A 25,902-nucleotide genomic window follows, 5' to 3' on the forward strand; every position below is an offset into this window, starting at 1 on the left:
ATCTCTTGCTGATTGAATTGTAGCCATCACTGAAAAAGTTACTTTATTATAAGGAAAAGACAAAGCAGAAGCTAGAAGGTGGTAGGGGTGGAAGATATGGAAAAATGTAATCACCAAACAAGCTGCCCAAACTTGGATACCTTCCTGTTGATTTGGCTCTTAACCCCATCTGCTTTTCCGGATTCAAAGAATCTTGCACATAGCAGGGCTGGGCCCAGGAGCCCCATTTCCCAATCTGCCCTTTCTGAGAGTTTGGGGAGAGGTTGTATACTTCTCGGACTTTCAAGACACACAAAGGGGAAGATGTTATAGCCTTATTTTCCAGCACCTTCTCCATGCCCGTGGAACTGTTCTTAGCCCCATCCCTCAGTATTTGTTAATGCCAAAGAGACGAACCCCATGGAATTGAGGTAACTTAGGCAGCAGTACACTGAGCAGTGAGGTAGTGTTGATGAGGAAGTGAGCAGCATCATATTTGGTGTAGAAGCTGGCCAGGAGATAGCTGGGAGAAAAAAAAAAATAGAATGAGTGAGGTTGGCCTTCCACATCCCTGTTCTTGCTTTTTTGAAGTGTCTTATTTTAAATATCCTTGGATATCTGAGAATATTCCAGCTATATCAATAGTATTTACTTTGGGACAAAGGAGTAAACACACAGTAGCTTTAACTAGCAATTACAAGGCAGTTTGTTGTTAATGACAAATGGCAATGATAGTTGAAGTTGCTTCAGCCTGTATGACTCTTAAGAGTCCTTTTTGCTTCTACTGCCCAGTTTTTGAAGATTAATATCACTTCTGCCTTAATCTATTTGCTTTTAGAAGTGTAAAATTAGTTGGTGTCTTATATTTCTTCAGTTCTTTCTCTATTCTCCTGTGTCCAAGGAGGCAGTGAGGATTGCTTGATTACTGAATTTTACTTTTTACTGTTCTCTATAGGCTCAGGACTAGTGTATCATAGTATCTTCAAAGGGTCTTAGATGAGTGGTCTGCTTTTTAAAAGCTTCTCTATGAGCCATTCCACCTGGTTTTTGGAGCTGTTTCTAATCCAGCGTCTACCCTAATCCCCAGAGACTCACAGTATGATAGGAGAGATGCTAAGGAATTTGCGGGAAGAGGTAAACTGGAGCCCATAGTCCATCTGCTCCCAGTGCGTCAGTAGCCGAGCCTTTCCTTGGTCAGGGGTTTCAAAGGGTGTTCCTTTCACTGTATGTAAGAAGATATACATTGCCTGGGAAGAGGGAAAAGGATGGTGTTAGGGATAGAAAGTAGTCCTTCTACCCAAGAATTATGCTGAGACCCCAAAAGGAAGATAAAAGTCCCCAATTTAATTTTGTTTCCGATTGGGAAAGACCTAGGGTTGGTACAAGGGCCATGTTTTAGTGCTCACCAAGTTATGGATGACGTTGGTCAGGGTCCAGACAACAGGAATGCTGAAGAAGGGGATGCTGAGTAGAACCACATGCAGCAGTCCTACCAAGATGATGTAGGCCAGCCAGATGCCCCGACTATTCATCACTCGGGTGTTGGGGTTTACTTCACTGTGTGCCACCCCCACATTCATCCTACCACAGTGAGGGATCAGGTGGGAGTCCAACTCAATTTCCTCTCAACCCCTGTTTGAGTTTGTTTCCCATAGTTATCTCCTGAAGAGCCAAAATTCTCTGAATTCTATTGGGAATCAATAAATTAAGAATTTCCCTATCATGCAGAAAGGAAAAACTAAAGACTAGGGGGGGAAAACTTGAAAAGCCAAGAATAGTCCATCCTTCTTGTAGAGATGTGGTGATTTTTATTCAGATCCTTACACTTCAACTGCAACAAGGCAGTAAGCCTAGGCTTGGGGTATCCACTTCTAGGAGCAGGGGAAAATAGGAGTATCTCACTTTACCTTTCTTAAGGATAAGGAATGATGAAGAGGCCACATATACCCAAAGTTCCAGAAGAGTCGTAAAATCAATTGGGACCAATACAAGGGATTAGAGTAAAGCTACCTCGAGTCCCCACCTTTTTCGCTGGGGCTTGTCCGACCTGTCTCTAGGCATGTCAGCGGCTAGTAACCTCATTCCTTCCCTCAAGCGTGGAGGCTACAAGAACTTGCCCAGTTTCTAAATTGGGCCAGAAAGGGACCTGAGCTTAGCGCCTTGAGTGGTGCCCCAGTTTTGCTAGGGGCAGTTCTAGTCTGAACGTGGCTACTAAAATCGTGCTAACACTCGGGAGGCTGAGGCGAGGCAGGAGGACTGCAGATCTCGGTGATTCAGCGAGACCCCTTCTCAAAAAAAAAAAGGCTGGTGATGTAGCTCAGTGGCACAGTGCCCCTGGGTTCAATCCCAGTATCATAAATAAATAGTGCTAGGTCTAACACAGAGGATAGGTAGTTAGGAAGCAGCTCTTGCCCTCCCTAAAATTCCCTGAATCCTAGTACTGAGCACACCCCATACAACTCCTAGCTTCCCTCTTTTCGCTCGTTGGTGGCTTTCTAGGGCTCTCTTCAGCACTCCTTTCTCGGTATTTCACGTGCCGCCTCCCGCCGCCCTTTCCTCCTCCCTTCATTTTCACTCCGCAACCCTTTCCAGTCTATCCACAGCGGAGCCCATACCTGCCAGCTTCAGGAGCACGTCCGTATAGGGTCACGGCGCTAGCTCCTATACCTGTGGTCTCCAGGAAGTAGCCTCCACACCTGCGGGCTCCCTATTGGTGGAACAGAACCAGCGATGTCACCACCAATTGGTTGGCAGACTGTAATGAAGACGGACAATTGGCCGCCCTTTCTGTCATTAAGAGAATTCAGAACCCGCCTTTCTCTGTGTCCCACCTTTCAGAGAGCTGGGAAAGTTACTGAGGGGCAAGAGAGCGACGCCAGCCATTGACTAATGGGAAGAGCCTATAGTACGGGGTTTGAGTAAGAGTGGCAACGATTGGTCGGCCTTCAATCTTCACGCCTAGGCGGGAGCTCCCGGAGGCGGAGGCGCGGGGGGTGGGGTTTGGTGAAGTGGAGGGGTAACAAGATGGCGACGGAGACGGTGGAGCTCCATAAGTTGAAGGTACCGCGAAGTGAGGGAAGGGGTTAGGTGGGCTCTTCTGGGAACTGAATTCTGGAGAGTGGCTTGCGTCTTCTTTTCCTAAATGTCCTTCTTTCAGGCTTTTCCACTTCATTTCCCGCCGTAGTTCTTTTGTCTCCCTTCCCAGGCCTCCCCTAATTTCCCATTTCTTCTCACAGTTTTATTGGTATCTTTACTTGTTATTTCGTCTTCCTTCCTATTGTTGTATTTCCCGTCACCCTTGCTCACCGGGCCGTGCAAATGCCTTCTATCTGTTATGCTGAACTCCTCGTTTCTCATCAGAACCGCATTACGTCAGTAGTCCCTCCTCCGGTCCCTGTGCCGGACCCAGGACCCGTTTTTCTCCCCAGAATTGATACTTTCCTGTCTGTTGTCTAAAGCTGAGATACTACTGTTAGCAGACGATACTCATTTTTCCTTATTTCTATTGGAACATGTCACCAAACAGGATCCAGAAAATGCTTCCAATCCCTTTTTATAGGTGGGCTTACGCCCCCTGGGCAAATTTTGAAACCTGCGTGAGGCCGCAGAATATAGACCTCCCTATAATAAAGACCTGGGAGTGAGGCAGCTGGAAGAATTTGTAAAAATAAAACACCTCAGCTTAAAAGTTTTTCCAGTTTTCTCACAATTTACCTCTGACTGCCAGCCTTCGCTCTGGTCACCCCCAACCTCCAGAGAGAAACTCTCAGCTGCAGTATTTTTGAAAAACAGTTGCAAGGTTAGATTATCTCTGCCCTGTTTGATCTTTGATGGACCCTGCATCTCTTGCTGTCTCCACTGGGTGACACTCTGAATCAGAGTTTTAAGTTGTATCTTTTGGAACTTTTGGTAGTTTTGTTATACTCTCCTGGAAGGAGAGAGTACTTTCTTTTAGGAAGAGTTAAAAGAATATCTTGATTATTTGTGTATACTTTTGATTTCACAAGTAGTTTCCGTTAGATGTTTTCATCCTGTCATTCTGGGAACCTTGGACAAACCAGGCTGATTGAGAGAAAACTGAAAACTGATCTTTTAAATTTTAATGCCTGATTGAATTAAAAAAAAGAAAAGAAAAATATGGAGTAAATGTAGGAAAAGGTCCTATCCTTAATCATAAGCCTTTCTGTGAAAGTCGACGTATTTCTTAACTATTAGATTCTAAATTGTACTAGTGTTTTTAGAGGTACTGTTAGCTTGATGGTGCTGGAATGTGTAAATGATATCAGTAGTCTCCTGATATTTACTGTAACAAGTAAGAAAAACTGAGCAACAACTTCCATTTGTGTGTATGTGTGTGTGTGTGTGTGTGTGTGTATATATACACACACACACACAATTTGTATAATTTATGTACTTCTGTACTGTTTGTATAAGACACTGAAGATAAATTTTAGATGAATGAGAATTAATATAAATAGAAGAGCAAATATTTTCTTCTATTTGTTCCATTCTTGAAACCCTAGATTAAGTCATCAGCTGCCCCATGACTTTTTATGGAGTTTTGTGGAGTTCCTTTTTCCATAAAAATCAGTATTTATCAGCCCCATATTAAATTTGCATTTACTTGGATAAGTCACTTTTACATAATGTTCTCTGACTTGGTTTTAAGTATTAACAGTCTAAGAGAACATGTGGCACTCCTGAGGGTCTAAACTGGGCTCATTCTTTAATCATATTTGCTTGTCTTTGCTTTTTCTCTAGAGTGCTTCTTAACCTTTTGGAGGTCACAGATATCTTTGAAACTCTGATGAAAGGTATGGACCCTCTTCCCAGAAAAAGGCATGTACACATACTTTGCATGCGATTTGAGGGGCTTCATAAAAATACCTTATTGACCTGAGGAGTCCATGGACCTCTGGTTAAGAAGCCATGCCTTTAATCTTTATTCTGGATAGTTAATGCTTGGTTCCACTGGTGATCTTGATAGAGTAATCCTGACTTTTGGGTTGCTTTAGGGTTTTATTGCCTTTCGAAAAATATCTTTTCAATTTTATGAAGAGAATTTGGGGCTTTAGTATGGGACTTTAGAAGAAAGAAACAAACTTTGAAGTAGGAAGAAAAAATATTTTATGAATTGATAGGTAAGTCCACATCAACTATAAACTTCTGAAAATTTTTTAGCAATGCAGTCATTCTAACACAGTTGGAAAGAGAGACTGAACTGTGGTTGAAAATGCTTGAACTGTAACAATACCAGACTTCCAGTTCAACACGAGGAAAGGAACTGTTGTAAAGGAGAAAGACAGAAAAGTATAGTAGTATCAGAGTGTTGAGAACTGTTAGACATTTGTATGATTGAAATGTGAAGTGCCTTACGTTGCTGACTGAAGGTAGTTTAGAAAGTTGATAAATTTTGTGATTAAAAATGTAAATTGGAGTGATACTGACAAGGGCCTTCTAAATTGTATAAGGAGTTCTGATTCTTGTCATATAGTCATAAGCAGAGCTGGGAGCCTTTGGAAATCTGAATGGAGGAACCTAATATGATTAGTTTGTGTTCTTTGGCAGTGTGGAAGATGGAATCTGGAGAGGGAAGGATTTCATCAGTTAGATGTTTATTATAGTATTTTCCCCGGCTTAAAACCTTTTAATTATATGGCTACCGATCTATCCAGCTTAATTTCTCACATGCCTACTACAGTGATCTTACTTTATTTCATTTCTTCAGAATGGGTGTGTCATTGATTGCTAACACAAATCATTTGCTATGTGGCAAGTACTGGTTGAAGCCATTTGTGTACATTAACTGATCTGATTCTTATAATAAGCCTATTAAAGAAATATCTCTATATCTTCATTTAAAAGTAAAAACCAAAGCCCAGAGATAGTAATCTGACCTAGGTCACACAGTTAATAAATGGTCATATCCAAACTGTCTTCAAAATTCATATTCTTGGGCTAGGGTTGTGGCTCAGTGGTGGAGAGCTTGCCTTAGCACAAATGAGGCACTGGGTTCCATCCTCAGCACTACATAAAAATAAACAAACAAAATGTATTGTTACCATCTACAACTAAAAATATTTTTTAAAAATTCATATTCTTAATCACTATGAAGTGCCTTTCCTTTGGAACCCTGAACCTTACTTGTAGTTTACTTTTGGCTGCAGTGCTCCTGCCACTCTCCCTTTTCAACTCTTCTAACTACTAGTTACCCTTCAGATAGCAGTCAAACAAGGAGTCCTTCCTGGTTCTGTTCACACATATATTTAGGCAACTTTTCATATGATGCTCTAGGCCTAATACTTTTATTAAAAAATTATACAGTGTTTACTTGACCACTAGTTTTGTTTCCCTGCTAGATTGTAAGCTGGGTGTGTGTGTGTAAGAACTCTTTCTGTTTTGTTCATGATTATTTCCCTGTATCTAAGATAAAACTTGACACATTGTAGGTGCTCAGTAACTGTTTGTCAAATGAATGAACATATTAAGACCTGAAAGAAGATAGTAACTATTAGAATGAGAACAAATTTGAAAGAAATTTGAGATGTAAAATCGTAGTATTTGTAGATCAGACGTGGAGGGAATGAAAGAGGATTTGAGATTTATTTTACAAAAGATGGAGTGCCTGCTATGTAATAATTACCAGGGGTTCTGGGGTTACAATGTTGAACAAAGCACAGGAAATCCTTCCTTTCATGGAGCTTATATTTTACTAGGAGAAGGCACAATAAAAAAGTAAAATTTAGGGTGGGGGTATAGCTCAGTGGTAGAGCATGCAGCCTGTGCATATATGAGACCCTTGTTTCAATCCCTAGCACTAAAAGAAACAGTGAAATTTATAGTATGTCAGATGATGATAAGGTCTGTAGAGAAACCTAATAAGAGGTATAAGAGAGTATATTGGGAAGAATATTGTAATTTTAAATAGAATGACTGAAGATCTTATTGTGAAGGAGGTGTTTAAAAAGATTTGAAGCCTGGTTTGAGGTTCATGCCTGTAATCCCAGCAGCTAGGGAGGCTGAAGCAGGAGGGTCAGGAGTTCAGGGCAAGCCTCAGCAATTTAGCAAGGCTCTAAAACAACTTAGCGAGACCCTGTCTCAAAATAAAAAATAAAAAAAAGGTCTGGGGATGTGGCTCATTGGTTAAGCACCCATGGGTTCAATCCCTGGTACAAAAAGAAAAGACTTGGGCTGGGGATGTGGCTCAAGCGGTAGGGCGCTCGGCCTGGGCGTGCGGCCCGGGTTTGATCCTCAGCACCACATACAAACAAAGATGTTGTGTCCGCCCATAACTAAAAATAAATATTAAAATTCTCTCTCTCTCTCTCTCTAAAAGAAAAGAAAAGACTTGAAGAAATTGAAACAGTTAGCCATGTGTTCAAAGTTTTAGAGGAATATAGCAGGAGGCTAGTTTGTTTTTTATCAAAGTAAAAAGTTCAAGTGAATAAGAGGTGATGGTAGGGGAGAGGGAGAGCAGATTGTGTGTGGCCTTGTAAACAATACTTGAAACAGTTTCTTAACCTTAATGAGATAGGAAGCCAGTGGATTAATTTTTATTTCATTCTTTTTTTTTTTCTTTTGTGGTGCTAGGGATCAAACACCGGGCATCAGGCATGCTAGGCAGGTACTCTACCACTGGGTTACATCACCAGTCCCCAGTGGATGATTTTTTAATTCATTTACTTTTGGTACCAGGGATTGAACTCAGGGACACTTAAACACTGAGCCACATTTCCAGCCCTTTTTTTTTGTATTTTATCTAGAGACAGGGTCTCACCGAGTTGCTTAGGGCCTTGCTAAATTGCTGAGCCTGTCTTTGAACTCTCAGTCCTCCTGCCTCAACCTCCCAAGCCACTGTGATGACAGGAGTGTACCACCATGCCTGGTGAATGATTTTTTAGTAGAAGTTAAATCTGATATGTACTCTTAAATTTCAAAAGAGTGGTCTACTTTGTTGAGAACTATAGTGAAGCAGGAGCTAAAGGGTTTTGGCAATATAGTAATCTGTATGAGAGAAACAAAAAAAGTGAGATGCTAAGCAACTCAGAGCAGTAGTGTTTGCAGTGGTGCAAAGGGATTAGACTGTGGACATATTTTGAAGGTGGAGCTGACAGGATTTGCCTGTGATTGGATTCAGGGAGGGAAATCTGTCTTTGATAGAAGTGGAGTAAGAAGAGGGCCAAAGAAGAAATCTTAGTGAATATTTATAGGGTTAGGTGGAATAACTAGTAAGAAGATTGAGGAAGAGAGATATCTGCCATCAATGAGTTTACAAATTATATGGGGAGAATATATGAAAAATATCTTTTTTTAATACCTTCATTTTGTTTATTTTTTATGTGTTGCTGAGGATTGAACCCATTGCCTCACAAGTGCAAGGCAAGCGTTCTACTGCTGATCCACAACCCCAGCCCCCATGAAAAATATCCTTATAATAAAATATTTTAATCAAAATTTGAGACTGCATGGAGTGGCACATGCCTGTAATCCCAGCGGCTCAGGAGGCTGAGGCAGGAAGATTGTGAGTTCAAAGCCAGCCTCAGCAATTTATTGAGGTCCTAAGCAACTTGGCAAGACCCTGTCTCTAAATAAAATATAAAAAGGACTGGGAATTTGGGCTTAGTGATGAAGTGCCCCTGGGTTCAATCTCTGGTACCAAAAAAAAAAAAAAAAAAATTTAAATTAGTAACAGCTAGGTGTGGTGTTCCATGCCTGTAATCCCAGCACCTTGGGAGACTGAGGCAGGAGGATCTTGAGTTCAAAGCCAGCCTCAGCAACTTAGGGAGGCCCTTTCTCTAAATAAAATACCAAAAAGGGCTGGAGGGGGCTGGGGTTGAGGCTCAGCGGAAGAGCGCTCGCCTAGTGCGTGTGGAGTGCTGGCGAGCACCACATTAAAAAAATAAATAAATAAAGGTATTGTTTCCAACTAAAACAAAATATTAAAAAAAAAAAAAAAAAGGGATGGGGATATGGCTTAGCGGTTGAGCCCCCTGGGTTCAATCCTCAGTACCAAAAACAAAAATTAGTAACAAAGAAGCATTAGTGGCATATGCTCCTAGTCCTAATTACTCAGGAAACTAAGATGGGAAAATAGACAGGCTGGACACCAGCCTGAATAACTTAGTTGCTCTGTCTCAAAGTAAATATAAATGATTAAATGAAAGGGCTGGGGATGTAGCTCAGTTGTAGAACACTTGCCCAGCATGTTCTGGGCCTTGGGTTTAACCCCCAGTAAGGGGAAGGGGATTAGTAAACAGGAAATCACAGAGCAATGAATGATTAATGTCAAATGTATTATAGTCAGTGATCTGTCCTTTCTTTATAGGTTGGATAGGTAAAACAAGAATGCTTGATTGATACTGAAAAATAAGATTTTAACAATTTTTGAATATGTAATTTCATACACAAGTTCATATTTCTAAAGGTACAAAAGGGTATATGGTGAAATGTTTACCTCCTGTGCCTGTCCTCAACTAGCTTCCTTTTCCTGGGTTCAACTATTGTTAGCTTACCTGTTTCTTGTCCAGGTATCTTTTGTATGTATATCATACAGTGATATGTGTTTGTGTGCTTTTGACATTATTGTGAGTATCCTGTATATAGTCAATGTCCCATTATTTTCTTAAACAGCCTTACTGAGGTATAATTCACACATGGTAATATTTTATTCAATATACCTTAGTTTAAAAATACATTCTTTTATAACATGTAAAAATGGGGTAATATTTGATGTTGTTGTTATTATTATTTTTTACTGATACCGGAGATTGAACCCAGCGACACTTAACCATAGAGCCATATCCCCAGCCCTTTTTATTTTTTATTTTGAGACAGAGTCTCCTTAAGTTGTACATGCTGGCCTCAAACTTGCAATTCTCCAGCCTCAGGCTATCAATTCGATAGTATTACAGGTATACACCTGTCTCTAGGCATGTCAGCGGCTAGTAACCTCATTCCTTCCCTCAAGCGTGGAGGCTACAAGAACTTGCCCAGCATGTTCTGGGCCTTGGGTTTAACCCCCAGTAAGGGGAAGGGGATTAGTAAACAGGAAATCACAGAGCAATGAATGATTAATGTCAAATGTATTATAGTCANGGAGGAGTTGGGGGTGGGGGTGAGGGGGGTGGGTACGTAGGGGGGGTGGGGTGGGGTTGTCCTTGGAAAGTTGCTTAGGGCCTCACTGAATTGCGGAGGCTGATTTTGAACTCAGTATCCTCTTTGTCTCAGCCTCCCAAGCTGCTGGATTGATGTTAGTTTTATTTGAAGATTTTAAAGGTTTTAGTCCTCCTAATGTCATTGTGCCAAAATATTGTGGAAGAAGAAATTATTTTCAGCTATTTTATGTTTTTTTAAATATTTTTTTTAGTTGTAGATGAACACATTTATTTATTTATTTATTTTTATGTGGTGCTGAGGATCGAACCCGATACATGAGAGGCAAGCACTGTGCCACTTAGCTACAATCCCAGTCCCTATTTTATGTTTTTACTCATCTGTTTCATTTTAAAAATGTCTAGGGCTGGGGTTGTGGCTCAGTGGTAGAGCGCTTGCCTAGCATGCATGAGGCACTGGGTTTGATCTTCAGCACCACATAAATGTAAAATAAAGATATTGTGTCCACCTAAAACTAAAAAATAAATATTTAAAAAAAAATAATGTCTAGCCTGGCCTGGTGGTGTATACCTGTAATACTATCGAATTGATAGCCTGAGGCTGGAGAATTGCAAGTTTGAGGCCAGCATGTACAACTTAAGGAGACTCTGTCTCAAAATAAAAAATAAAAAGGGCTGGGGATGTAGGTCAGTGGTAAAGCACCCCTGGTTCAATTCCCTGTACTCCCCCTGCCAAAAAAGTTCAAGTGTATATGAGAAAAACCCTTAATAGAATAAAGGACGTAATACAACATTATGTAAAAAACATGTAACATTCCCATTTGACCAGAGAAGGGAACATAGTGGTGTTGAGAGGTCTGTTGAATGAGGTCACTGGAGACTGAAGTCTCGATGAGAGACAGTGGCAAGGTCATTACACACATATACTACACATATACTACAGGTGATATTTAATTTTGTTGTTGGAGATTGAAGCCACACATTGAGACACTCTACCACTGAGCTATACCCTAACTCCCTACAAATGATAATATTCAAAATATTAAGTGATCTGTAGATGCTGAGGTTACATATGGCTTTTATTTTCCTCTGCTTTTTAGCATTTCTCAACTATTCTAAGTATTCATAATACTTTGTAATAAACCAATTAAAAATTTAAAAATGTAACTGAAATCAAAACACTCCTTTTTGGGCCTGGGGTTATAGCTCAGTGCTGTATTGCCTCGCACTTGTAAGTTCGATTGTCAGCACTACATAATAAATAAATAAATATAAGAAATAAAGATATTGTGTCCATCTTTAGAATAATATTAAAAAAAACACTCCTTCTTGGAGAATTTGAAAGAAAATAAAGGAATAAAGTACCAATGTGAGAAAGATTAAGAATTTTAAGTAAAGGACTTTAAAGATCACTTAGAGAACTGGGTGTAGTGAGGTATTCCTATATCCTAGCAACTTGGGAGGCTGAGGCAGGAGGGTTGCAAGTTTCAGGCCAGCCTTAGCAATTGAGTGAAACCCTGTCTCAAAAAATTAAGCCAGGTGCGGTGGCGCACGCCTGTAGTCCCATTGGCTTGGGAGGCTGAGGCAGGGGGATTGCGAGTTCAAAGTCAGCCTCAGCAAAAAAAGTGAGATGCTAAGCAACTCAGTGAGACCATGACTCTAAATAAAATACAAAAATAGGGCTGGAGATGTGGTTCTGGGGTTGAGTGTCCCTGAGTTCAATCTCTGGTTACACCCACTCTGCCAAAAAAAAAAAAAAAATTAAAAGGGCTGGAGATGTAACTCAGTGATAGAGTGCTCCTAGGTTCTATCCCCATTGCGGGGGCGGGGGAGTGGGAGGGTTGGAGAGAAAGGAATAAAATAAAGATCACTTAGAGTATAGATTCTAGATTAATATTATTAAGAGTCTGATCCATAGACCAACCAGTACTGGTCTATGAAGTAGCTGTTACTAGTTAATGAAGAGATAAGTACAAAAATTGAGAGAAAGCTTCTAGAAACTCTTATAGTGGTTTAACATCACTGCTACATGCAAGTATGTGTTTGTTTTTCTGGTAATCAATATTTATTTTTACAAAATTTGGTTCATGACTTAGGTGGAATGTTCTAAAAAAACAACTGCACCAATCTACCTATTTTAAAAAATTGATCAGTGAAATTCAGAGGGTTTTGTCTAATCCCTCACCCATTGTCTAACACTTATAAAGTTGTTACTAGCTATCAGGCACTATCCTGAATGTTTTGCAAATATTTGCTGGTTTAAATCTTTATAATGGCCCTGTGGGGGTAGGTACTGTTGTTATTTCCATTTCACAGGTAAGGAATCTGAGGCAAAGAGAGTTTAAGTTACTCCCCTAAGGTTACATAGCTATAAGTGGTAAAGTTACAATTTGAACCTAAGTAGTCTGACTTTAGAAGCAATGTTCTTAAACTACTGTGCAGTCACTCTGCAATAATTTTTTATATGCAGAAATCTTTTAAAAATAATTTTTAATGGTTCATTACCTGTCATGATTCTCAATATAGAATGCTGATGGCTTACTGGGTAGGACTGTTAGTTCTCTGTATAGTTCTCAACCCTGCCTGCCTGCCTGCCTGCCTGCCTGCTTCACTCACTAAATACTTTGCCTCCTTAATCAATCATTGTAACATTAAAAACAACAAAATTCTACTCTCCATTTTTAAATGCACTCCAGGTTGAAAACTTTGTAGAGATGAAGAACATACTTCATAGTGGTGAAATGCGTTTTTCTATGGAACTATACTTTCTCACTTCTACTGGTTCATCTTAGATCTATACTTCAAAACCAGAAAGGTCATCTTTCAGGCTAAACGTCTATCTGTGTGATGATCTGCATATATAGTTGTGAAGTTCTTCCATTTCCTGCTTTATCTCCTTGGATTGACTTATACTTCATAAAATAAGAGTATATAGGGCTGGAATGTTTTCTTTGATATGAGGATGCTAACTCATAATAAGGGAGGTAAGGGAAAATAGAAGTACTTTGGCTTAGATAAAGGGAATGAAGGGAAGGGAGGGGGAATGGGAATAGGAAAGTTAGTAGAATGAATCAAACATTACTATCCTATGTACATATATGATTACACAACCAATGTTAATTCTATATCATGAACAACCAGAATAATGAGAAGTTGTACTCCATATATGTATAATATGTCAAAATACATTCTACTATCATATATAACTAATAAGAACAAATTTTAAAAAAGTGTGTAGGACTCGGAATATTACTCAGTGGTAGAGTGCTTGCCTACCATGTGCAAGGCCCTGGATTTGATTCCCCAGCATTGACATATGTATACATAGTAAGTCTCATAAGACCATTTATTATAGATTCTATATTTCAGTCACCTATAACCTAGAATTACTTTTTTAGCGATTCATACTGTTAACCCTCTGCTTTTGAGTTACTGGTGAGTCAGATCTGCCTCATCCAGATTTTGTATAATTGAAGGTTTGGATCTTAGGTATAAAATCATGCATTTCATCATTCTTTCACTCTCCCCTTCAGTGCTAGGGATCAAACCCAGGGCCTCATGCGTGGCTAGGCAAGCACTCTGCTCTTGAGCTATACTTTCAGAGTCTCTCTCCCTCTCTCTCTCTCTCTCTCTCTCTCTAAGTTGTAGGTGGATACAATCTTTATTTTATTTGTTTTTTTTAATGTGGTGTGAGGATTGAACCCAGTGCCTCACAGGTGCTAGATAAGCACTCTACCACTGAGCTACAACCCCAGCCCTCCTTTTAAATGAAGTCTTCATTTCTTTGTTTTCCCCGAAAAGGATTCTTTTATTTATTTTTTTTAAAGTTTTGTTTTTTCATGTTCTGTCAGTAATTCAACAATTCTTCATTCCTGCAAAATTGATAAGTATACTTTTTAATTTTAGTCAGATTACTGTTTTTTTTTTTTTTTCTTTTTTGGTACTGGGGATTAAACTCAGGACCTCATACATGCTAGACAAGTATTCTACCACTGAGCTACATCCTTGTCCCCAGTTAGATGAGGATGAGTCATCTCTATGGACCCAGAGTCTCAGTAGGATTAAGGGCAGTGGTGTGGGATTGAATTTTCTTTTCTTTTTTTTTCCTTGCTTTTTTCCCTTGTGAAAACTACCTCTTTTCATTCATTGGGATTCATCCTGGTAACTAAGGAAATGTTTAATTTTTTTTTTTTTTTCTCTCAGCTTGCTGAACTAAAACAAGAATGTCTTGCTCGTGGTTTGGAGACCAAGGGAATAAAACAAGATCTCATTAACAGGCTCCAGGCATATCTTGAAGAGCATGGTGAGTACTTTATGCAAACAAGGTGATATGAGTAAGGGGAGTAATTTTTAGGCTCTATCACTTATATTTCTTCCTTTTTCACGTCATTGGTGATGTAAGCTCTTAATTAACTGCATCAAGAAAACTTTTATGGGCTGGTGTATAGCTCAGAAGTAGAGTGCTTATCTAGTGTGCATAAGGACCTGGGTTTGATCCCCAACACTGCAAAAAAAGAAAGGAAAAAAAAAAAAGAAAACTCTTGGTCATATAAAACAGTGGTTATAGTGCAAAGAACTATTCCCTTTTTTAAAGACATAATTTTATATCAGCACCGCCCCCCCCGCTTTTTTTTTTGTAGAGATAGCATCTTGCTATGTTGCCCAGGTTGGCCTCTTGATATCTGAGCATGTTATTTAAAAGTTAGTATGGTTGTATGTTTAATATTTCAAAGTGCACTCTATTGCCATGCATATCTAAAAAGAACAAATTAAAAAAATCATTGAAAAAAGAAATAAAGTCGGCATGGTAATACAAGTATTATTAGACTGAGAAATGGAAGGCTTGTTGTTTTTTTTTTTTTGTACCGGGAATGTAACCCAGGGACACTTAACCACTGAGTCACATCCCCATCCCTTTTTAAAATATTTTATTTAGAGATGGGGTCTCACTGAGTTGCTTAGTACCTCGCTATAGCTGAGGCTGGCTTTGAACTCGCTATCCTCCTGCCTCAGCCTCCTAAGTCAGTGGAATTGCAGGCATGCAATAGAAGGCTTGTGTTTTAGTTTTATGCCAGAAATTTACTAGGTAACTTTGGATAGTCATTGTTTACAGGGCTAGTGTCTATTCCTGATCTGTGACATGAGACAAATGTCTAGACCCTCGAAATCTGTAAACTAGGTAATTTCTGATCCCTACCAAGTTTCCCATTCTGCAGTTTTTTTAAAACAAAAACAGGCCGGGTGTGATGGAGCATGCCTATAATCCCAGTACCTCTGGAGGCTGAGGCAGGAGGATAGTGAGTTCAAAGCCTCAGCAAAAGCGAGGCTGTAAAGCAACTCAGTGAGACCCTGTGTCTAAATGAAATACAAAATAGGGCTAAGGATGTGGCTCAGTGGTTGAATGCCACTGAGTTCAATCCTTGGTACCAAAAATAAATAAATAAAATTTAAAAAATGAAATAAAAATGAGCGAGGTTTGGGGGCATATGCCTGTTCCTAGCATCTTGGGAGTCTCAGGCAGGAGTATTACAAGTTCAAAGCTGGCCTCAAGAACTTGGTGGGACCCTAAGCAATTTAGCAAGACCCTCCTGTCTCAAAAAAAAAAAAAAAAAAGCTGGGAATGTGGCTCAGTGGTTAAGTGCCCCTGGGTTCAACCCCTAGTATCAAAGCCAACAAGCAAAATAAAGAAATTAAATAAACAAACAGAAAACCCCATCATCATTGAAGGCATATTATCATCCCGGATTGTACAAGCTCCCTCTTAGTTTTCATTTAATCCCTTTATTTTGATTCCTCCTTTTACTTTCCCCCCAACCCCTTTAGGCATCCATTTTAATGTGTTTGATATACATTTTTTGTCTTTATTCCTATTAACCACATAGTGTTGATAGAATATTTTCATTTATGTAATTATTAATGAGTCTGTGTAGCCTTACTTTATTTCTAAGTTTTTTTTTTTTTTTTTAAGTTGTATCTTGTTGATTGAGGCTATGTGATCATCCAGATTATTCGTTCTAAATCATGTGTATCTTTCTATGATGAATAGCCATCACATTTTTGCAGGTCATCCTGTGGCAGATACATATTGCCTTCAAGCCCCAGCTACTATAAATAGTACTACTATTTACAGTAATTCTGTATGCATTAGTAATACATATAGTAGTACATAAGATACTATGTGTTATACTAGTATATAATATATTCTACAGTTTGTTATATATAGTAGTATTTTGTATAGTGTATATAATAATATATGTACCATACATAATATTATATTATGAACTACTTTTGTTTGCTCATGTTCTTGTGAGAGTCTTTCTGGGGTGTATGCTCATAATGGGATTGTTAATTATTATATATTCATAAAAACATATACAAACTGAAAATAACTGAGCACTGCCAAATTATTTCCCAGAATTGTCCTGTTAGTCTGTACTTGCATAACCAGTACATCAGGGTCTTTGTATCTTCACAAAACTAAATTTGGCATTATCTATTCAAATAGCCTAATTTTTGCTCCTCTTTTTTTTTTTTTTTTTTGTAGTGCCTGGCGATTGAACCCAGGGCCTTGTGCATGTGAGGCAGTCACTCTACCAGCTGAGCTATATCCCCAGCCCTAATTTTTGCTACATTTGTTGGATGGTTTAATTTACTTTGTTCTATAAAAAAAAAAAACTTAAATTTACTTTGTTCATGATTCTTTGGGTTCCTTCTTTGCCCTTTTTCTATTAGCGTTCCCATCATTCAGTTGTTGATTGCAGACATTTCTTTTATATTCTAGCAACTGTTTCCTTTTTGCCTTTAGGCACAAATATCTTTGTTATTTGTCCAAAAATTTTCCTTGGTTTCCTTCCCTAAATAGATGTCCTTAGTTTTGAAAAATCTTTCTTTTTTACCTCATGCTTTTGCTTTTGGGTTTGTTTCTTTTTGTAGTGTGGGGTATCAAACTGGGGGTCTTGCTCAGGCTAGGCAAACATTTTTTTTTTAAACAAATCCTTCCCTACCACTAAATTTCAAAGAGATCCTGCCTTATTTTTAAATTAATTCTGTTGTGACCTCCTCACATTTAATTTTAATTTAATTTTTCAGTCCAGATGGAGTTCAACTATGTACTAATGTTAAGTAGAGATATGGTTTCATTTTCTCCAAATGTAGCAGATTTTCTGAGCATGAGTTTTACTTTCATTGTTGATTTTTATTTTGGGAAAGCAAGGTGATTGTGATATTAGCCTCAGCACAGTGATCAAGATGGTTTTATAGCAGGGCTTGACCTGATTATTTTAATATTCTTTAGCTGAAGAGGAGGCGAATGAAGAAGATGTACTGGGAGATGAAACAGAGGTGAGTTGGAAAGATTTAAGGTTAGTCACTGGCCTGGTGATATGCCACTGCCTGGGCCACATTGCTTAATATCAATCATTAGAGTGCTTAGATGCTAATTTATTAGGGGAGCCTAAGGAGGGAATGAAGATTCTGAAAACTGACTCATTTTGGCGTTCTGATATCCCTCTTTTGATGTGTGTTAACTCTTGATTTATGTTAACTGTGTTGTTTTGTTTGGTTTTAGGAAGAAGAACCAAAGCCCATAGAACTGCCCGTCAAAGAGGAAGAACCCCCTGAAAAAACTGTTGATGTGTAATTATCTCTTTTTTTTTTTTTTAATTTTTTTATTGTTGGTTGTTCAAAACATTACATAGTTCTTTTTTTTTTTTTTTTTTTTTTTTAAAGAGAGAGAATTTTAATGTTTATTTTTTAATTATCGGCAGGCACAACATCTTTCTTTGTACGTGGTGCTGAGGATCGAACCCGGGCCGCACGCATGCCAGGCGAGCGCGCTACCGCTTGAGCCACATCCCCAGCCCCATAGTTCTTGATATATCATATTTCACACTTTGATTCAAGTGGGTTATGAACTCCCATTTTTACCCCATATACAAATTGCAGAATCACATCAGTTACACATCCATTGATTTACATATTGCCATACTAGTGTCTGTTGTATTTTATAATCTGAATACAGAGCAGAAAGTTCTGTTTTTATTGGGTGTAAAATTTCATTCTCTTTACCTTTTAGAGATTGTCATTGACTTTTTTCACTTCTGATTAGATCAGACATTTTCAGAAGGGACTACTTCAAGTACATGGTCCCAGGGAAGGAAGCAGTTTGTTTTCAAGTTATATAATACGTAATTAGAACCATATGACTTCAAGCACAGACTTAATTTAGTTCTCCTAGCCTTTGTTCTTTTGTAGGATCACCATAATAGCTTATACTGTTAGAATCTGTATGATTCTTTATATGTTGTAAAATTCTGTGAACTCTTACACTTTGCAGAGTTTTACACTTTTACAGAAAAATGTAAAACTGTATATAAGGAATTTAATAAGGGAGGAGGGTGTTGGGTAGAGGTTATGTCTCTCAAGTAATGCTGTATTCTCTCTTGCTTTTTGATTTACAGTGGAGGAGGGGAGGACAAAGTACTAGAGAAAGTGGATCTCGATTTGTTTATACTAGCCCACAAGGTTGATCATCTTTTATTTGGGTTTCTTTCCACAAATGTCTGGCCATTTTGTACTACAGCACATTAAGAACAGTTGAGTCCCTCTTAACATTTTTGTTCCTTATAGCTGTATTAAATGCATTTAATTATACAAGGCAATGTATGTACAAGTAAAAATTCAAACAATACACAGAGGGGTATATAAATGGAAAATTGAGTACTTATTGTATCCATCTCATCACACTTTCCAAAGGTTTTTAGTTTGTGTGTATGTACCTATGTATGTGTATGCGCCTAAGTATATGTATGCATGAACAAATATATACACATGCTATGCACAGTTTTTCCATTTTTTTTGTTCACGTTTGGATATCTTTATATTAATTTATTTATGTTAATGTTATATACTAGACATGGTTCTAAGTGTTTTACATGTATTCTCATTCAGTCCTCACATCAACTTATTGAGTAGGGTTAATTGTCCTATTAAGTGGCAGTCTTTTTTTTTTTTAAGCTCATTAGGGAAATTACAAGTATATACAGAGGTTATGAAAATAGTTTGGTAGACTCATGTACCCATCACCCAAATATAGTGGTTATTAATGTTAGAACCTTATTCTTTTTTGTAGACAGTAGTATTTCACTCTATTTAGGAATCATAATTTATTTCACCTGTGACTTGCTTGATAGACATTTAGATTATTCATAGAGCAGAAAAAAGGCAGTGCTATCTGTCCTTATTCAACTATTTTTTTATACGTATGTATGTCCATCAGATAAATTTCTAGGAAGAGATTTGCTGTATCATAGAGAACGTGCATTTAACATTGTGGTAGATTTTGTCAGCTATTTCTTCATAAAGCCATTAGCTGTCTTCTTATCACAGGTTCTTGTTCTTGATGGTTTTTGTTAAAATATTTTTTTATTGCTGAAATTGAACACTGAGTCTCAAATATACTAAGCATTGCACTCTACCAATGAGCCACACATAGGTTTATAATTCAATATAGTGCCTTGAGAAAATGAATTATTGGGATAGCTTTAAAATAGATGTTTGGGGACTCCTGGGACAAGAAGGAAGACCAAATGAATACAATAATTGGCTTGCTTGGATTAAAAATATAATGAGGTTGGAAAATTTGTAGAAATTCATTATCCTTAGCATATGTAAAATGTGTTAATTCTTGTATTTAGGGGCTTTAATTCTATTGATGAATTTTGAAACAAGGAAATTGAAAGTGTGTGGGGGTGGTGGTAATTTTTGTTTTTTTAGAGGATAGTTATGGTTAGATTAATTATGTACAGAAAGGGGAATTAGGGTCCCTGTAGTTTTTTTAAAAAATATTTTTAGTTATACATGGACACAATATCTTTATTTTGTTTATTTTTATGTGGTGCTGAGGATTGAACCCAGTGCCTCACATGTGTGAGGCAAGCGCTCTGCCACTGAGCCACAACCCAGCCCCCCTGTAGTTTTTGGAGTGCTTTGTATGTGTCTGTGGGTAGGAGAAAAATTTGTCAATGACAAATGAAAATTTCCTGTGAATCCCAGAATGTGATATATATTTATTACTTAAGTTTAATTTTGTGCTTAAGAGAATTGGAATAGAGCAGAAACCTGGATAACCTTTTTGCCTTGAGATCTACTGCAGAGATTGTGTTTTCAAGATGAGAATGGTGGAGGAAGTCATTAGCCTGGGATTGATGGAGAGGAGTGTTCCCTAATGACATTGGACTTCAAGTAAAACATTAATCTTCTGTGGCCTTTTTTGCCTGAACATCAGAAAGTCCTGGGGAAGGAAATCTGGAGATGGGAATTATGTCGAAACTTCCTAAAAAAAAAAAAAAAAAAAAGGATATTCAGATCTAATATGTCCCTCAGGTATTCAAAAGGAAATTCCCTTGCTTCATCTTTGATCTGAGGGTCTCCATAAATATACTTTTGTTTTTGGTTTTATTTATTTTTATTTATTGTTTTAGCCAAAGCAGTTAAATATTGTAGGATTTAGTTGTGGTCAGCAGGGGGCACCCATTGCTTGTCTGTAGTCTTGAGACCTCCAACAAAAGGATGGAGGAGAAAGTAAGTTCCTGTTCCAGAATTACTTCCTCTGAAAATGTCATTAAACCATTACTACCTTTCAGGGCATCAAATGGGAAAAGTGTCCGGAATATTGGAACAAAAGCTGCCCATATCTCTAAATGAGGGACCTTAATGAGACTGGTTATGACCCACAGTTTTATGGGAGTTGTTTGGTGGAGGGTTAATGTCCTTCCATTTATCCTGGGTACTTCCGAACTTTGTCTCCCGCCCCTATGGTCCCCCTCTTTTGTTTTCTCTTAAACCTTTTGACCAGTAACTTACATGTTTTCCTAATTCAAACCTCACTTAGTCTTTTTTCTTCTTGCTCCCTTTGGCATTTTTATTTGTTCCAGTTTGAGTTGTTTTAGCTGCAGCTATATTTCCCATGAGAGAAATAAAGATTTCTAAAAGAAGGAAATAGGAGTTTGTAGAGCACTCATTTAATTATTGTTGTGATGAAAATTGAAACCTGGTATTTAAATGAAGGTTAGAGGGATAGTAATTAGTCGAAAAGTAAATTTAAAGTGCCTAAAAACAAATGAAATAGTTTCTGGTGTTCTTAGTTTCCCAAAATATCTAACCAGACTTTTTTCTTGATTATTTTCTTATACCTTAGTTAAAGTAGCTTAATATTATTTGAACTTTTTCTTTATAGTAGATGAAAGTTCAAGGAATCAGAGTTTTAATGGACTTCATATTTCTTTGGATTAAGGGGTAGCAGAGAGATATTGGCAGAGGACATGACTCAGGTGAATTCTTGATATGTTTTGAAGGTCTTGGTTTAGAATATCAATTTTCTGATTTTTAAAAAAATCTTCCTTTTCCAGGGCAGCAGAGAAGAAGGTGGTAAAAATTACTTCTGAAATGCCACAGACTGAGGTAAATATTTTGTTCGATGGTAGAACCATTTACATTTCTGTTTCTTACCCTTTATTCTGTCTATATAATTATTTAAAAAATATATTCATAGGCATAAAATCAGTATTGACAGATTTTGATGTTGATTTTTCTACCAACTACTCTTAGAAAAATATTTGGATTGTCATAGTGGGTAGTCACCTTTGAAGCTACGTTGCATATAATTCTCTGGCTTAATGGTGACTCTCTAAGGTGTTTACAAACCTTGGATTAGTTTGGGAGGATTATTCCTTGAAAAACTAACAATGGTAAGTATCCTTCTTGAATTGCTACTTGCCAATAGGTGAGATTAAAATTTCTTTGGATTTTTTCCAAGGTTTCTACCAGGTTCCCATTGAAATTTTGTGTTCAGTTTTATACCTTTAAAGTAGAGAATTATTAAACTCTTTTAAGATGTTATGAGACAATGCTGTGCCTCATTTCTAACTAAAATATTACCACTAGTATTGGAACCAATCTATTCCTTTGATTCTTTTTCAAAGGTCAACCAAATATAGCTTTTGTATTCTTGGTGTCATGCAAAATGTGGGTTTTATTTTATTTTATTCCTCCCTTTTGTTTTCAAAGACATGAATATAATAATAGTCGTTTTGTGTTTCCTTTCTGGAACTTACATTAAGTCCTAGGATGGGTACAACCTGAAGTCCTCTAGAATGTGTGTGTGTGTGTGTGTGTGTGTGTGTGTGTAATAAGGATTGAACCCAAGGGCCTTCTGCATGCTAAACAAGCACTCTTAATACTGAGCTACTACATCTCCAGCCCTTTTTATTTTTTGAGACAAGATTTTGTTGAGTTGATCAAGCAGGCCTCAAACTTGGAAGCTTCCTGCCTTAGCCTCTCTAGAAGCTGGGTGTGAGCCACTGCCTCTAACATTTTTTTTAACTAGAAATTTATTTTTTCTCTTCTCTTTCATCTATTGTCACTTAGAGAATGCAGAAGAGGGCTGAACGATTCAATGTACCTGTGAGCTTGGAGAGTAAGAAAGCTGCCCGGGCAGCTAGGTGAGTGTCTCCACCCTTTTGAACCTGAAATGAATGTCAGGGTGAACGTGTGGGGTTGTGCCTTAGGTTTTAGACATGATTATTGATTTTAAGTAGAATAGTGACCCTGTTGAAAGGAAATGGAGTATATGATTTGGCCCTATTCAGAATATCTCTGCTGATTTGGATGTAGTAGGCTATAGATCATGCTTTATTAGTGAATAGAGTTTTTAAAAATAGGTAAAAGGAATGTGCTACTTCTAGTTTTGATAAGGCTTCCTTGTGGCTTACTCTTTGGACTTTTGGTGAGAGAGGGAACCTCTTTCATGGGGTTGTTAGAATTAGCTAATGATTGCAAAGTTTGAGATCACAAGCAAGAAGTGTCAGTCATGTGTACCATTAGTGCAGAGACAGACAACCAGGAGTGTGAACAGCTTCCTAAAATTTAGTTTGTTTTTCTTCCTACAGGTTTGGAATTTCTTCAGTTCCAACAAAAGGTAAGGATATAGAGGTTATTCTGAGAAAGTTTTATTTATTTTGTTTCTTTTCTGTCATAATATTTTATTTCTCCAAATTAAGCTAAATTTGTTAGCTCTAGAAACCCTTATGAGGTTATAGCATTTGCTTCTTTGCTTTAGGTAAAATTATACTTAATCAATTCCTAAGCAATTAAGAGAAGTTCTGAAATTATAAGAAAATAGGAGGAGGTACCAACATTCATTTCCTTTCCTTAGACATCTTCAGTGGCTTGGGAGGCTGAGGCAGGAGGATTTCAAGTTCAAAGCCAGCTTCAGCGACTTAGCAAGTCTCTAAGCAACTTAGCAAGACCCTATCTCTAATAAAATATATATAAAAAAGGCGGGGGGCTGGTGATGTGGCTTAGTGGTTAAGTGTCCCTGGGTTCATTCCCTTGCACCAAAGAAACAAACAAACAAAAAGTTTCTACTACTTTGCTTACTTATTCTAGTGCCTTATAGCATAAAAAATTATATTGTGTATCTATCAGTGTTGTGGGTTAGTATAAGTGGTAAAAGGGAAATATCTTTTACCTTAAGCATTCTACTTCTAGAAATTTAAGAAAATAATCTTGGATGTGCATAAAGATTTAGCCATGAGGACTATCAACAAAATTATTATAGCGATAAATAACTGGAAACAACTAAATATACAGTAGAGAATTGTATAAATAAACGTGTGCCACAGTATAGTAGAATACACTATATTAAAGGTGATTAAGCTGGGCATGCTGGTGACGCATGGCCTATAATCCCTGCAATTTGGGAGGCTAAGGCAAGAGGATCAAAAGTTTGAGGCTAGCCTCAGTAACTTAGTTAGACTCTCTTAAAATAAAAAGGGCTGGGAATGTTGCTCAGTGATGGAGAGCCCTTGGTTAATCTCCAGTGTCATCCCCAACACAAAAAGATATTTAAAAAAATGTTCGATGTTAAGTGAAAAAGATAAGTTAAAAATTATAATTATGTTCCTATTTTAGTCATAAAAACTTGCCTGTATGGATAGGAAAAAAATATTAGAAGGACGTATACTAAATTGTTAGCATTTGGTGGAATTTTGAATGACTTGACTTGTCTGTGTTTTTAAATTTTTTATTTACATATATATGGCTATATATCCATAGTATATATATATATACTCCTCCCCCGAGTACTGGAGGTCGAACTCAGGGGCACTTTACCACAGAGTTACATCCTCAACCCTTTTTATTTTTTATTTTGAGACAGGATATTACTAAATTGCCCAGTTCGGCCTCAAACTTGCAATTTTCCTGCCTCAGGAAGCTGCTGGGATTACATGCATGTGCCACTGTGCCTGACTTCTCTTGTCTTTTTAAAATCTATACAATGATTAAAAAAAAAAAAAAACATAGTCCCTTTTTTAAAAATTGAAAATGTAGTCTCCTAACCTTATTCCTGATTACCTTTTAATAATTTTAAATGGGTTGATAAAACATCCTTCTTGAAGTAATTTGCTGTGCTTTTAAAAAGATCAAATTCTGGCCACTACCTCTTAAGTGTTTTAGAAACAACTTATTTTTTGGCTCTTAGTTATATCGAGAGAGAGAGTTGGTAAGATGCAGCAGAAACAACTAAAGATGATTTTTGGAGAACAATAAAAGCTAAAGTAAATCATATAAAAAGGAAACCTGATCAATAAAATAATGTATACATAACATTTGCAGTGTTTTTATATAATCCTGACATGTAGAACTATAGAATAACTTTTTTAAAAAGAGTAGAATTTGGGAACATTTAAGAGGAAGGTTTTTTTTTTTTTTTTTTTTTAAATGAGAACATAGAATACATATCAGTTCCTAGCCCATGGATTGTGTTGAAGTTGAATTCAACTGGGCATGATGGTGCATACCTATAACTAGGTACTCAAGAGGCTGAAGCAGGAGGACCACAGGTTGGAGATTATCCTTGGCTATTTAGCAAGATTAAATCTGAATATTAAAGTTTGACCAGATGTAGAGTGCTTGCCTAGCACATGCGAGGCCCTGGGTTCAATTCTCAGTACTGCAAAAACGAAAAACTTGAATCTATTTCTGAATGTTCACAATGGAAAGTTAGGGAATTCTTTGCAAGATTGAGATTGCTTAAAATAAAATTCCAAAAAGATTGAAATAAATAATTAGAAACTAGGTTAGAGTTGGGTCATCAGGCCAATTTATTGCTTGCTTCTTGGTGATAATTTCAAGACAGAATGTTAGCTTTAAGCAGCCATAATTTCAGCTCATGGTAGTAGTTCTGCTAATTTGTCCAGCTATAATCTCTTTTAAATAGTTTTACTGAGATATAATCTGTATACCATACAACTCATCCGTTTAAGTATATAATTCTTTGTTTTTTTAATTTACTCGGAGGGTTATGCAACCATCATCAATCTAATTTTAGAACATAATACCCCAACACCTGTTAGCATCTATCCCCCCATTCCTTCTTCTACCCCAGTCCTAGGTAACCACTGTTTTATTTCTCTATGTATAAACTTGACTTCATATCATTGAAGTCATAACATTATGTGATCTTTTATAAATGGTTTCTTTCACTTATGTTTTCGAGGTTGATATATAGTATGTATCACTGTTCCATTCATTTTCATTGCTTATAATATTCCATGGTATGGATATGTGACATTTTATTTACCCAGTTGTCAATTGATGGATGTTTGGGTTGTTTTCTCTTTTTATCTAATATGAATAATGCTTCTGTGGACATTTGTTTAGACATGCATTTTCATTTCTCTTGGGCATATATCATGGAGTAGAGTTGCTAGATGATATGGTAACAATATGCTTAAATTTTTGCAAAATT

At 37.5% G+C, this 25,902-nt stretch overlaps 2 protein-coding genes across 3 annotated transcripts in view; one reads left to right on the plus strand and one right to left on the minus strand.

Moving 5' to 3' along the window:
• Nucleotides 1-26: 26 nt before the first annotated feature.
• Nucleotides 27-2,750, minus strand: Ormdl2 (ORMDL sphingolipid biosynthesis regulator 2). The gene is made up of 4 exons (XM_015483260.2): nucleotides 2,595-2,750; nucleotides 1,386-1,560; nucleotides 1,075-1,226; nucleotides 27-502 (listed from the first exon to the last, which is right to left on the minus strand). Exons 2-4 carry the CDS (start codon nucleotides 1,557-1,559, stop codon nucleotides 367-369), a joined length of 462 nt encoding a protein of 153 aa, XP_015338746.1. The 5' UTR covers nucleotide 1,560; nucleotides 2,595-2,750; the 3' UTR covers nucleotides 27-366.
• A 186-nt stretch (nucleotides 2,751-2,936) lies between these two features.
• Nucleotides 2,937-25,902, plus strand: part of LOC107140205 (SAP domain containing ribonucleoprotein) — a 55,931-nt gene continuing 32,965 nt past the window's right edge. For both annotated transcript variants that reach the window (XR_007349303.1, XM_015483261.2), the window contains exons 1-7: nucleotides 2,937-3,039; nucleotides 14,295-14,394; nucleotides 17,386-17,432; nucleotides 17,659-17,726; nucleotides 21,500-21,551; nucleotides 22,518-22,591; nucleotides 23,039-23,067. Coding sequence is in view for 1 of the 2 variants with exons in the window: in XM_015483261.2 (XP_015338747.1) it covers nucleotides 3,004-3,039; nucleotides 14,295-14,394; nucleotides 17,386-17,432; nucleotides 17,659-17,726; nucleotides 21,500-21,551; nucleotides 22,518-22,591; nucleotides 23,039-23,067 (406 nt within the window). In the remaining variant the exon portion in view is untranslated. The remainder of the gene's footprint in view (nucleotides 3,040-14,294; nucleotides 14,395-17,385; nucleotides 17,433-17,658; nucleotides 17,727-21,499; nucleotides 21,552-22,517; nucleotides 22,592-23,038; nucleotides 23,068-25,902) is intronic.

The sequence above is a fragment of the Marmota marmota genome, unplaced genomic scaffold (genome assembly GCF_001458135.2).
Source record: "Marmota marmota marmota unplaced genomic scaffold, marMar, whole genome shotgun sequence".
NCBI classification, from domain to species: domain Eukaryota; kingdom Metazoa; phylum Chordata; class Mammalia; order Rodentia; family Sciuridae; genus Marmota; species Marmota marmota.

Bases quoted from the DNA above. Each gene is read 5' to 3' on its own strand.
- Ormdl2 (XM_015483260.2), bottom strand. From the start codon at position 1,559: ATGAATGTGGGGGTGGCACACAGTGAAGTAAACCCCAACACCCGAGTG. The intron at 1,227-1,385 runs GTGAGCACTAAA...CCCTCTTCCCAG, and splicing joins CCAACGTCATCCATAACTTG to GCAATGTATATCTTCTTACA. The intron at 503-1,074 runs GTGAGTCTCTGG...TTTTTCTCCCAG, and splicing joins AGCATCTCTCCTATCATACT to CTATCTCCTGGCCAGCTTCT.